Below are 14,085 nucleotides of genomic sequence, written 5' to 3' on the forward strand. Positions count from 1 at the left end.
CTAGCTGCTTTCAAGATCCTGTCCTTATCTTTGATTTTGGAGAGCTTGATTATTATATGTCTTGGTGATTGTCTTTTAGGGTCTGTCCATCTTGGGGTTCATTGAGCTTCTTGAATGCTTATCTTTTCACTTTTCAGGATGTTAGGAACATTTTCTTCTAGATTCTCTTCAACTATCTCCTCTGTAGACTTGTGTGATTGTTCCTGTTCTGGAATGCCAATAATTCTTATGTTATTCCTCTTCATGTTGTCCAACATGACATTCTCAATAATTATTGTTTACAAGGCTTTTTACAAAACATGTTCCCCTAGTCAGATGCAACAACTTTATACTCTTAATTTATTTATATTGAACTCTTTTCGTATTTTCCTCCATGACTTCAAGTAGGCTTGTATTGCTCCTCTTGATTTTTCCACTTTAAGATCTTGACTTCCCACTTTGGAAATTAAGAATTAAGCTCTTTCCATCCCTCCCATCCCTCCCACATATGTACTATTTCCCAAATTCCAACATCCCAATGTAATTATAAAATGTTAGGTCATTACTTGGGGTTTTTGTAGTTGTAAATATGGTTCCTTTCTTTTCTTACACAAGATTTTGCTTTTCCTGGAGTTTTAAATTTTGCTTAGCTTACTGTGTATCTATCACTAACTCAACTCCCAGACTCTAATATTCACGTCTCTTCTCAATTCTTCAGATACAGCTGATTTCATCAATTTCATCTCCTTGATGCAGTATTGTCCAAATCTAATCTGGACTGACAGCTGTGCATGCTTAGAACATTGTTGTCATACTGTGTTCTTTGTTTTAGCATCATCTTGAAATTCTTCACCTCACTCAATGTTTGATATTTATTGTGTTTACTGTATTTCATGATTTTCCTACTTTTGGGTTTACTTCCTCATATTGGTAGATTACATCTGATGGATCTTCTTGCAGAAGGATGAATGAGAGGTTTTGTTGTAGTTGAGACTTAGCATGTTGGGATTTCTCTTTATTTTATTCAAACACATGGTTGATATTTACCTGTCAATACCTTCAATACACAGAAACCTTGTTTGATGAAAGTGAAGTGGACTTAAAATACTTGCTGATGAAACTCAAAGACTACATCCTTCAGCATTGTTGCACCTCAAGGTAAAGAAAATAAGTCCTCACCACTGGACCAATAAACATCATCATGATAAAAGGAGAAAAGATTGAAATTGTCAAAGACTTCATTCTGCTTGGATCCACTATCAACACTCATGGAATCAGCAGTGAAGAAATCAAATAATGTATCGCACAAGGCCTTTTTAAATGTGTTCAAGAGCAAAGACCGCTGGCTCTCAACTGCTGGCTCATGCGCAGCCGTTGAGAGGCCTGGATTTGCTTTTATTAGTAACTTTGGTTTCACAGAGACAGGGAATGTTGAGTGCTTTTTCAAGTTAAATTATGAAAAACAACACAGCCATGCAGGATTAAAGGTTTGCTTAATTGGTTTTAATCTGGGAAGATAGAATCTTGTTTACAACTTCTTAGGGGAAAAAGCCAAAAGAGAAGGAAAAGCTGAAGATACAGAGGGGGAATGGTTGGTGGGGCAAAATCCATGAGAAAAAGCAAAAAAACCAAGATCGAGAACATAGAAGTAAAACGGAAAGATTGACTGTAAAACAGAAGCCAAGACAGAAAGGGCTGGGCAAGCCAAAGTTTGTGTTTAGGTCTAATAGTGTTACCCCAAAATCCTGGGCCCAACACCCTGGAGCGATTAAACCCAATCAATAATCACTCCAGATGAAACAGAGAAAGAAAATGCATTATTTATCAGACAGTTGACTAGCAAAACACAGCAAGTTGGCTGCTTGGTTACAAGCAATATTTAATATTATACCAGTTCTCATCAGTGCTAGTTACCTAGCATACACAGGTGGGCTCTATCATTCTAACATTCACACAAAATCACAAGGTGATCATGATGCTCCAATAAACATCTTGACAGAGGACATGCTGTTGCCTGTCCAGATGTCCTGATTAGAAGTTATACAAACCAGGCTCCAATAAATGCCAGGCAATTATTAACAATGCAACTTTAAATAACAAAAACATCTATCTAAGAAACAAAGACAGATTGTTGTTGTTGTTAAGTGCCGTCAAATCGGTTCTGACTCATAGCAACCCTGTCTAGAGTTTCCGAAAAGCAGTTGGCGAGCTTCAGCCACCAACCTTGAGGTTCAAACTGACCTTGCAGTTCAGCGCATTAACCCAAGCACCACACCAGGACTCCAAAGACAGACTGGGGATGTTCCAGAAATTGTTTTCTGGAAGTGCTATAATCAAGCACTTTTTTGTTTTGTTTTGTTTTGTTTTGTTAAGTGTTGTCCAGTTGTTTCTGACTCATTGCAACCCCACTTATAGGATTTCGAGGAGCAGCTGGTGGGTTTGAACCATCAAACCTTGCTGCTAGCCGTCCAGTGCTTATGCTACAAAGCCACAAAATAGTTTTGCTATCAAAATAGCTGAACCATTATACTGTCAGTGCCATGGAATCTTTTTCTTCCCGTAAAAGTAGGATGCAAAAAGTCATCTGGAAATAAAGAGGGAATTGGTGTCAGCGGTTTGAGACTAGAGCTATTTAAAAATAATTACTGATGAGAATGTAAGAGAACCGTTGTTCTTCAGCAAAGACTTCAATTAGATTGGAGAGTAGTATGGTGCTGTGGCTTAATGCCCTGGACTGCAAAGTTGGTTTGAACCTCAAGGTCAGTAGTTCAAGCTCACCAGCTGCTCCTGGGAACTGGGAAATGCTACCCTATGGATCGGAATCCACTCCACAGCAGTTAACAACAACAATATTTGGAATGGAGTCCTGGTGTGGTGCTGCAGAATAATGCACTGTACTGAAATAATGCACTGGACGGAAACGGCTGTTTGAACCGCAAGGTCTACAGGTCAAATTCACCAGCCACTCCTCAGGAACCCTTATACACACTCGCAATGAGTCGGAACCAACTCGATGGCACTTAACACATATTTGGAATGGGTGCGCGGTGGCTCTGTAGCATAAGCACTGGGTTTCAAACAAGGTCAGCTGTTCAGCTGCTTTCTCCGTAGAAAGATGAGGCTTTCTCATTTTTGAGAAAGGTACTTAATGCGATGTCACTTGACAAAATTTGAAGTAGTGACACAGAAAGGCAATGAGCAACGAACGGAAGGGATCATTGTGACAATTCATAGACCTTGGAACCTAAACGGAATAGAAAAGGAGGGGACTAATATGAAAAAATTAAGGAGCTCTGGTAGCATAGTGGTTACAAATCGGGCTGTGAACCTTAAGGTCAGCAGTTCGAAACTACCAGCCGCTCTGCGGGAGAAAGATGAGGCGTTCTGCTCCCGTAAAGATTTACAGCCTCGGAAACCCTGTACAGGGTCGCTATGGGTCGGCACTGACTCGACGGCACTTAACAACAACAACAATATGAAAAAAGTAGCGGGGTCATGGGTGGAGGTCTGGAGAAGGCTAACCAAAAGCTGTAAGGTAGGTTTGCGTCAGCGAGTAGATTTCATGAGTTTGATTTCAGAGTTGTAAGCGTTGGTCGATAATAAGGTATCGCCTCCACAAGGGTGGCACCGCTCAGTCCTGAGCAAGCTAAAGTCACCTGGGCAGGAGACTGGACGCCTAGCGCCAGAGCTGTGGCGATGCGCATGCGCAATGTGTACGCGAGCCCGCCCGCCGCGCTTGCGCACGGCGTCACCGTTTCTTCTTTTCCGCTCTCCTTCCCGCGTAGCTGAATGGGCCTCGGGAACGCTGTTCCGCTGCGAGGAGTTGGTGGTTGGTCAGTGCTGCAAGCGCCGGTAATTCGCCCTTCCTCGGCCAGAAGCCTTTCATCTGGGCCCGCGCGGGAGGAGCGGGGCCTCTAAGGGGAGCGTCGACTCCGCCTGCCCCGGTCTCTTTCCCTGGCGGAGGCAGCAGCTTCTTCCGTAGGACAATATGTTCAAGAGAATGGCCGAATTTGGGCCTGACTCCGGAGGGAGAGTGAAGGTCAGTGACGACCCGCGACTCCCTTCTGGGGGAGGTTCTCACACCCTGGACCCTCCCATCGCGGCGCGGGGAGGGCCGGCTCGTTTTCCTTTCGCGCCTTCTCTCTTCGGGTTTGAATTGTGGATTCGGGGCGGACGGTGAGTCACTCCCAGAGCGAAAAATCGGTGTTTCATTGGGCCCGACTTAATCGCGTCACACACCACTCCCATCCGCGGCACAAACTAAACAAAAATCAGCGATGACCTGGGGAGACGGTGTTGCAGGAGACTCGTGGCTCAGTGCGCATGTGCTGCCATCCCGGGTCCTTGGTAACCGGGGGATGCCGACGCCTGGCTGTGAGCATGTTAACCGCAGTAGCTTAATTTGGTAAGCGGTTATCGACGCACCTCCCTGATCTCCGCTGCAGTCGCCATCACAATGGGACGGAGTCGCTATGAGCCGCACACACAAGTACAAGGGTGGAAACGTTACACTTCCCGAATGTATAGAGTTCACAGAGCTAAAGCCGGGGGATCCATCAAGGCATGTCAGGGAGCCCTGAGGAGCATTCCGTACACGTTAGCCTCCCTCCCTTTTAGTGAAGGCTTCCCATTGCTCTTGAAAGTGGAGGGTCAGTGAAACAGAGGAAGACCCCCTAAGGAGGTGAACTGACACAATGACAGCAACTATGGCCTCAAACGACGTTTGTGAGGATGCACAGGCCCGGGCAGTGGTTCTTCTATTGCTCCTTAGGACCTATCAACAGAACAGCGTTTCACACTTGGGCACTGCAGGGTAAGCGCGGACCACAGGTCGTCTGTGCGGTTCAGACTCCTCAGAAACCCTCCACAGGGTCGCTATGAGTCACACACTTGACAACCTATAGCAACCACCACTGGTGGTGCTATGGGTTAGGCACTGGACTGCTAACCCCAAGGGCAGGGGTTGAAACCCAACCAGCGCTCAAGCTGAGACAGATGAGGCTGGCTGCGCCGGTGAAGAGTGCCAGTGTAGGAAATCCTAAGGAGCAATTCTACCCTGTCCCATACATACAGTTACCAAGAGTCGAGGCGACTCAGTGACAGTGAGTGGGTCCCCAAAGACCCTCGTTCGGATTTTTATGGTGGTGGTGGTGGTGATGTACCGTGGAGTCGGTTCCGATCCATAGCTATCCTGTATAGGGCTTCCGAGGCTGCAAGTCTTTACGGGAGCAGAAAGCCTCATCTTCCGCGGAACAGCTGATAGTTTCGAACTTCTATCCCTGAGGTTCGCAACCCAATTCGTACCACTACACTCACTACCCAACCCGATTTTTTTTTCAACTTTTCATTGTCAATTGAATGAAATGTTACAGAGCAGATCATCGGTTTTACATTGAACAAATCATGTACTTTGTATCATTACGTGGTTGCAGTCCCCTCCATGTACAGTTAACAGCATTTACCTCTATTCACTTTAATGTTTGCATTCCTCCGTGTCTCCCACTACCTTCTTTCCTCTGTTAACCTCACTCTTGTTGTCTGTTACCTTCCCTGTCACCCATGTTACTTATTATCTTACCCACTAGCCTATGAATACCTCGAAAACTTTTTTTTTATAAAACATTTTACAACGTGTATCTCATACAGTATTTGTCCTTTTGTGATTGACCAATCTCACTTAGCATAGTGTCCTTATGTTGTGAGGTGTTTCACAGATTCATCATTACTCTTCAGTGTTTTGTAGTATTCCATTGTGTGTGGACACCAAAGTTTGTTTACCCATTCCTCTGTTGGTGGGCATTAGGCTGTCTCCATCTTTTTGATGGGACTCTTGTAGACATCATATTGAAGGATCCTGTTTTCTTATCCATTCTGCTCTCTATGTCTCTGGACTGGAACATTTATCGATAGGTATGACTTGATTGCTATCATTTTTCTGTGTGTTTTTGGCGGTGTGGCTGGATTCTGTGTTTCACATAATTTTCCATGCTGAATTCATTTAGTTTGTGGATTATCTTTTCATTTTCATTTCTGTTAATATTTACTCAGAAGTCCTGGTGTAGCACTGTGGGTTAATGCGCTGAACTGCAAAGTTGCCTTGAACAAGGTCGGCAGCTCAAGTTCACTAGCTGCTTCTTGGAAACCCTATACAGGGTCACTATGGGTCGTAACTGGCTTGATAGCACTTAACAATAACAATGTGATGGCTGGAACTGTGGTTTTCTTGGCAGAACCATATCCAATGATTTTGTGAGCCTTATAATTCAGCCTCCAAACTCCTGGAGAACAGGATTTGCACCTGTTCTCCAGGAGTTTGGATGGATGAGGTTGGCAGGTGGTCACACTTCTGGTCATCACGGGGGAGCATGGGGAAAAAGAAGACATCACACCTTTCCCCATCGCCCTCCAGAATCTGCTCTGCCAGGCCTCTCTCCCATGCCAAAACTGCACACAAGATGATGTTTGACACTAGTCAGTCTCCTTCTCTCCCCATCCCTGCTCAGCCTCTCCTCCCAGCAAGCACTGTATCCACCTCTCTAACCTTTCTTCTGAAGTTTAGGGTACCAGAATTTTCATCTGTGTCTGTTTTATTTGGTCTCCTTTATTTTTGTTGTAGAGGGTCCATGTAGTGCATCTGCCCAGTCTACCTACCACCTTGCTGGAAGTCTTAGGAATTAAAAAGAAATCACCCACTGTTGCACCAATCTAGTTCACCTGTAGTTGTTTTTTCTCTTTAATTATTTTCATTTGTGTCACAATTTTACATATATACACTTAAGATGTATTTAGTGTCATATGTAAACAGTAACTCAAAATCTAAAATTGAAGTGGAAAGAGATACAGGTAAAAGTTCTTATTATTAGAAAATTTAAATACATTTATGGCAAGGTTTTGTAATGATAAGAAACTATTACAGAGCAAAGAATTAAAATTTTATATTTTTTGGAAGAACTTACAAATTTTTCTTACACTTATAATAATGTTATATTCTAAAAGTTTGTAAGTTTAAGTTCAAAATGGCTTGAGTTTAAGCCTGCTAATAATAGAGTCCTGGTGTGGCGCTGTAGGCTAATGCGTCAGACTGCAAAGTCGTTTGAACTGCAGGGTAGGTGGTTCAAGCTCACCAGCTGCTTCTTGAAAACCCTCCACAGGGTTGCTATGGGTCAGAATCGACTCGATGGCACTTAATAGCAACAACATTCTCAAATGGATGCAAGTTGGTGATGCAAAGCTTGGAAAATTACAGATTGATTATTCCTACATGTACTCATTCTGGCAGTTAATATCTGTCAGGTAAAAAAACAAAACCTGTAGGGCAGGTGAACTTTTTTTTATCATTAATGAACTTTGCAAGTTCTTAGTAATACCCTTGCAGCTGTTGAAGTTATGTACATACCACATCAGCACTCATTGTACTTCAATCAGACCTTGAACCTGAGACCCATATGCTATTACCCCAAAATTTCCATCAGTAGCAAGATTGTTTAAGTTCTTGAACAGTTTACCTTTATCTGAATTAACTTATCTGAGCTAATAAATAGATATTAAATTTAGTTGTTGATTATCCAGCCACAATGAAAAGTTTTCCCATTTTGTTCACTATTTTTCCTTATTTCTTATTGTTGATCACATTAGCACAAACAACAAATTGTAAAACAGTTTTATAGGGTTTTAAAACTTGTTTGTCTTTCAGATACAGTCTACTACTATTAAAAACAATTGGTCTCCGACTTAATTGCACTATTCTGTATTTTCACTTGAAATTTCTTAATCTGTTTTCATTTTCATCATAATCTGTCAACCTCACTGCCTTTTTACTTTTCAGATCTAAGCATAAATGTAGCAAACACGTCATAGGTCTGTGTTTACCAAACTCCAGTCATCTGAGGACCATTTCTGCCATATTTTAGTCCAACTGTACTAATTATTTTAACATTTTTATTTTAGTCAATTCAATTTTAAGACCCTCTTAATTATTAATGTTTTAAAATTGTGGATTAGATGTGCTATTTGTAGTTAATATTTTTTTTCTAGTGCTGATTGAGTATTAAAATGACACCTGTTTGCCTTTATTCTACCTAATACCATCTGGCAAACTGCTTTTGCTCTTTGTACTGTGTTTTGGTAAACGCTGAATAGACTGATTAAAGAGGAGAGATTGACTGAAATGTCCACAAACTACTGCCATGATCATCTGGTATTGGAAGTCAAGGTTGGCAATTTTAATTCTGTAATCTTGCTTTAAAGTTTGTAAAGTCTGTAAAAGTGAGAGAACGTCTGTGCTTCTTTTTATAAAACCCTTAAAGTGCACTGCGTGGGTAATTTATAAAGACATCTTTAAAATGAGAAATTATCATTAACTGATGTTATTTGTGTTTAATATGTAATAGTGAGGAGTATCTGAAATTGTTTTTATTTTATAGCCAAACTCTACATTGTTAGCTGCAAATCCATTCCCTAAACTATATTTTCAGAGCTCTCATCCTGTTTATTTGGGTAAATGGCAAAATATTTATTGGCTTTGAAATTATTTTTCTTTTAGGGTGTTACTATTGTGAAACCTATAGTTTATGGTAATGTTGCTCGATATTTTGGAAAGAAAAGAGAAGAAGATGGACATACCCATCAATGGACAGTATATGTAAAACCATATAGAAATGAGGTAGGTACCTTTTTTTCTGTAACTTTTCAAGAATATAATTTGTTTTGCTTGAAGAAAGATTATGATATTCTTTTATATTAACCCCAGATTATAAAATTGGCCCATTGGAGCATTTTTGCAGAAAAAATTGAATGAATTTTTTTAATCCTAAAATTTCACTAATATTTTAATTATTTTTTTCTGTATGTTCTTTGGGGGCTATACTGTATAAAGTCTTTGACTGAAAAAGGCCTGTTTTTCTTACACAAAACTTATAAGCCATAAAAGGAAAAATCAATTCAAATATAAAGGTAAGAATCACTATAAACAAATCAAATGCAATCATAGGCTTGGGGAAAACATTTGTATATTATACCCATTGTCCTAAGAGTTTCCTTGTAGGAAATGATCCTACATGTGTCCTTGCACTTTCAAGTAGATATATAATGTTGTTTGGAGTTCCGATGTGGCACTGAGGATAAGTACTCAACCATAAGGTAGGTTTCAACTGCAAACTCACCACCCACTCCTTAGAAACCCTATTCAGGTTTGCTATGAGTCAGAACTGACTTGATGATACTTTACAACAGCATAATGTTCTTTATTGCCACCTTGTTGGTAAAAGCAGAATATTAGAAATAACCTAGAACTCCATCAGTAAAGGACTGGTTAATAAATGTAGGACATCCTGATGATATATTAGTATGTCGCTATGAAGTGAGGATGCTTTTTGTGCACATATATTGAAGAACTTGAAAATACATTTCTACATTTTAAAATGAAATAGAGTATATAATTTGCTAATGATTATGAATCTGGAGGTGAAAGAATATTTTTATGTGCATACTATATTTTTGGAAGGATATTAATCTCTTATCTGTAAGTTTCATCTTTTATTCTTACCTTATATTCTGCTGATAGTAAATTACACTCAGTTTCCCAAAGGAACACTGTTAAATATCTCCATTTATTCCTTTCCACCCACTCCAGTGCTGTTGATCCTTCAGGTTTCAGTTTAAAGGTGATTTTTTTAGGAATTACTTTCTTCTAAAGAATAAATGGTGGGGGTGGTGTGTGTGTGTGTGTGTGTGTGTGTGTGTGTGTGTGTGTGTGTGTGCGTGCAATGGCTCTGTAGGATAAGCACTGGTCTTAGAACCACAAAGTCAGTGGTTCGAGCCATCCAGCTTCTCCATGGGAGAAAGATGTGGCTTTCTGCTCCTGCAAAGATTTACCACCTCAGAAATGCTGTGAGTCGAAACCTACTTGATTGCACTTAACAACAACAACAAAGAATAAATGAGATGCCCTTCTTATATACTTAAAATTCTCACAAAAGGAGCCCTGATAGTGCTGTAGGATAAGCACTTGACTGCTTAATGCAAGGTCAGTAGTTCAAACCTACCAGTTGCTCTATGGGAAAAGATGAGGCTATATGCTCTCATAGATTTACGGTCTCCAAAACCCTATATAGATAGAGTCACTATGAGTCAGAATTGGCTTGATGGCAGTAAGTAGTTCCCTCATAACATATACTGCATTGAATTGTAAGGGCTTATTTTCTTGTATGTCCCTCATTTTAAGTTTCTTGAGGGTAAGTCCTTATTTTATCTACCATTATATACATAGCACCTGGCACAACATACTGTATGCCATAGTCACTTCAGTATTTATCGAATAAATGAATGAAAGTGTTAGCAAAGAGTTTTCAAAATGCTTATAAAATCTGCCTCAGAAAAAATGCTCACAAATGTTTTGATAAAGCAAGATATTAAGATACCACTACAGTGTGATCCCAACTTTACTTTTAAAAAGAAGTATTTGTATGTACAAGTCAGTCACACAAGGACAATTTTATATGATCCTCATTTTATGAAACAGTCAAATGGATAGAGACCAAAGATGGTTAGTTACCAGGGCTGGGAATTGGGAAGTCATTGCTTAGAGAATGATGGGAAAATTTGGAAACAGCTAGTAGTGATATTTGCATTACATTGTGAATATTATTTATGTCCCTGAATTGTACTTATACAACTTAAAATTGCGAATGTTTTGTTATATTTGTTTTTACCACAATTTAAAAAACCAGTTGACTTAGAGTATTATCTGTTGTTGTTGTAAGTGTTGCGGACTCATAGTGACTCTGTATAGGATTTCCAAGGAGTAGCTAGTGTGTTTGAATTGCTGACCTTGTAGTTAGCAGCCCAGTGCTTTTCCTACAGTACCATATCAGGAATTGCAAAACAAATTAGGGACATATACAAGGATAAGTCAAAAGGTTTTGCTGCAAAATCATAGACACCTTTATTAAGCACAAATATCAAAATGTGAGCCTATTGTTTATGCACATAATCTCCATCTAAGTCTTTATATACTACTGAAGGTGGTGTTTTCATTTCCAACCCTTCCTAAAGAATGTTTTTTTTTTTTCCCTTGTTGTTGGCATCATTGCTGTAATGTGGCCATGATTTCTATGGGGACCAGAATATTACTCTAAATGGTGATAATTGAGGTTTCCAGTTGTGAGGCGTTCTTGCCAACAGTTTCTATTTAATCTTTATAGATGGTTTTTTTTTTAGTGTTTTATTGTGAATTATATGATAGTTTACATGGGAGAACACTAGATTTACATTCATTCTATTGTATATCTTATCATTGCCATGGTTACAGTCACCTCCATGCATCATCAACCAACCAAAGGGTATACCCTGCAAGCCTGCCCCCTACACTACTTCCCACCCCCCAAGAACGTTGTATTTTTTTATTTATAACATGTTAAGACAGTTTTAATATCTTTAGGATACTCAAACTCATATTTCTTTTAAATGTTCTGTGAGTTTGGGGAACAAAAATACGTCTAAAATGAAAGATCAGGGCTATAGGGTGAATGGAGTAAGGTTTTCATCAAAATCCTCATAGCAGTCTTTGCTACTTTTGCAAAATGTTTTGGTAGAAAAAACTTCCTTAGTGCAAGTTTCCTGGCCTTGTTCTCCTCATTGCAGTTTTAATTTTCTTAAAACTTCTCCCTAATAAGCCCCTATGATCGTCTTGTATCCTTCAAGAAAATCTATCAAGATTTTGTTGTTTAGTACCTTTGAATCATTTCAACCTTCAACCCTATATAGAGTTTCCAAGGAGTGACTGGTGGCTTTGAACAGTTGACCATGTGGTTAGCAGTCCAGTGCTTATTCTATGATGCCACAAAAGGACTCCCTATTCAGATTACTTTTGTAATCCCAAAACCCAGTTGCCATAACCTGTCTGCTTTGAATTGACTGGCCTTACTTAGGAAATCACTGTTTTGATTGGATTCTTTTGAAGGCACTCTAATGAGACTAAGACAAGTATATTACTGAGAAAACTTGTCTGCAGCTATCCACTGGTTGCAGACATGTTTAAACATTTTTGTTTGAAATAAAACTGGGTATGTATGAACTAGAACCCCAGTAACAGCAATTTTTTTACTTATCCTTGTATATTTGTATATATTATGTATTAAAAATAATCTACAATTAATGAAGGAATTCAGCACAGCCTTCCTTTGTTATAAAAACAAAAACTTCCCAGGTATAATATATATTTTTTAAGAAAATCAGATTTCACAGAATTTGAGAGGAAATGAATTTTATAAAATTATGTCCCTATGCATAGTGTATTTCTCTCCTAGATTTTCTATGTAATGGCAGACTAATTAATTTTTCTAATTATATTTTAGGATATGTCAGCATATGTGAAGAAAATTCAGTTTAAATTACATGAAAGCTATGGCAATCCTTTAAGAGGTATAGCATAATTTTCTTTTTATTTAAAATATGTACATCTAAAAGGAGCTAGGAAACATAAATCAGTAATTTCCCTTTTTTTTCTCTTCAGTTGTTACTAAGCCTCCATATGAAATTACCGAAACAGGATGGGGTGAATTTGAAATAATCATCAAAATATTTTTCATTGATCCTAATGAAAGACCTGTAAGTAACATTCTTTGCAAATAAAAAAGTTTTTAGTTATTGTGAAAAATCTCATAATACTTCATGAATAGCTGGTTATATGTTGATATCTTCATTCAGATGTCCTTTACAAAAGCATATTACATGGTAATTCTTAACATAAGCTAAGATTTTCCATTTTTAATAGTTCTTGTTAAGTGTCATCGAGTCAGTTCTGACTCAGAGCGGTGCTGCATTGTAGGGTTTTTGAAGCTGTAAATCTTTGCAGGAACAGAAAACTTCATGCTTGTCCTGTGGAGTAGCCGCTAGTAAGCTCAAACCGCTGAACTTGTAGTTTGAGTCCAGTGCTTATCCTATGGATCCACTGTGTCCCTCCATTTTAGTTAAGTGCCTTTTAAAATCCCTCCTACCTTTCTTTTTTTAAAATATAAAACTAAGATGTAATGTGAACATTTATTAGAAAGAAACCCTGAAAATTATATGATTATTATAGCAAAAAAAGCTTTAAATTAGCATTATTTTGGATATTATAAATAAGCAAGTTGAAGTTGAGTTCATATACTTTATGAAATGGGAACATAAATTTTTTTTAATAATAAAGAGCTGTGGAAGTGGTTTGCTTGTTCAAGGTCCCATCAGAACCAGCAGCTTTACTTTGTCTTATGAATTCTTACTGGGTTTGAACTGCTGACTTTTTTATCTCTTTATCAGATTATTGGTTGATAATGTTAAAAATCCCTCAAAGCTCAGCAACTTTGTGAGGTTGGTAATAAATTCATTTAAAGATGAGGATGCTAAGGCTCAAAAAGTCAAGTCACATGCTGAAGAACACTTAGTGGTTTTGGAGGAGCTAGTTTTTTGCTTTGTCGTTTTTAGAACTCTTCTTTTAAGTAAAATAATCCATCTTTTTTTTTATGTGACTGGGGTCACAACTCAGTTATGATTCATTATACATTTGTGTGGCTGTTATAAAGAAAAAAGACTCCAGATTCAAATGTATTTATTATTATTGTTAAGTGCTATCAAGTCGGTTTCGACTCATAGTGACCCTGTATAGGATTTCTGCGGAGCCTCTGGTGGGTTTGAACTGCCAACCTTGTAGTTCCAACCAGCCTTGCGGTCCGGTGCTTCAACCTGTAGCACCACACTAGGTCATTAACCATTGGAGAGAGAAAATCAAATAAACGATGAGGTACCATCTTACTCTAGCATTAATAGCAAAGTTCAGTAAAACAGAAAACAAGTGCTGGCGAGGGTGTGGAAAGACTGGCGCCTCCTACACTGTTGGTGGGACTGTAAAATGGTATGGCACTTTCTTAAGAAATTGGAAGTAAACCTATCCAGAGAAGCAGCGACATCAGAGATGGAGACAGAGATGAGGACTTGGAGAGGGAGCAGCTGAGGACTCTGGACTCATGGAAAGAGAGGGATTGGGTGCTGGTGGCCAGGCTGCAGGCTTGCAGAATGTGCCCTTTGGTTGTTTCAATTTTTTTATATTCCTGAGTGTTTCTGTGCCCATAC

General features: G+C 39.1%; 1 protein-coding gene across 1 annotated transcript in view; it reads left to right on the forward strand.

Moving 5' to 3' along the window:
* Positions 1-3,967: 3,967 nt before the first annotated feature.
* Positions 3,968-14,085, forward strand: part of YEATS4 (YEATS domain containing 4) — a 27,852-nt gene continuing 17,734 nt past the window's right edge. Inside the window, exons 1-4 of the mRNA XM_006859546.1 lie at positions 3,968-4,018; positions 8,522-8,641; positions 12,333-12,399; positions 12,491-12,585. Of these exons, the coding sequence (XP_006859608.1) occupies positions 3,968-4,018; positions 8,522-8,641; positions 12,333-12,399; positions 12,491-12,585 (333 nt within the window). The remainder of the gene's footprint in view (positions 4,019-8,521; positions 8,642-12,332; positions 12,400-12,490; positions 12,586-14,085) is intronic.

The sequence above is a fragment of the Chrysochloris asiatica genome, unplaced genomic scaffold (genome assembly GCF_000296735.1).
Source record: "Chrysochloris asiatica unplaced genomic scaffold, ChrAsi1.0 scaffold00033, whole genome shotgun sequence".
NCBI classification, from domain to species: Eukaryota; Metazoa; Chordata; class Mammalia; order Afrosoricida; family Chrysochloridae; genus Chrysochloris; species Chrysochloris asiatica.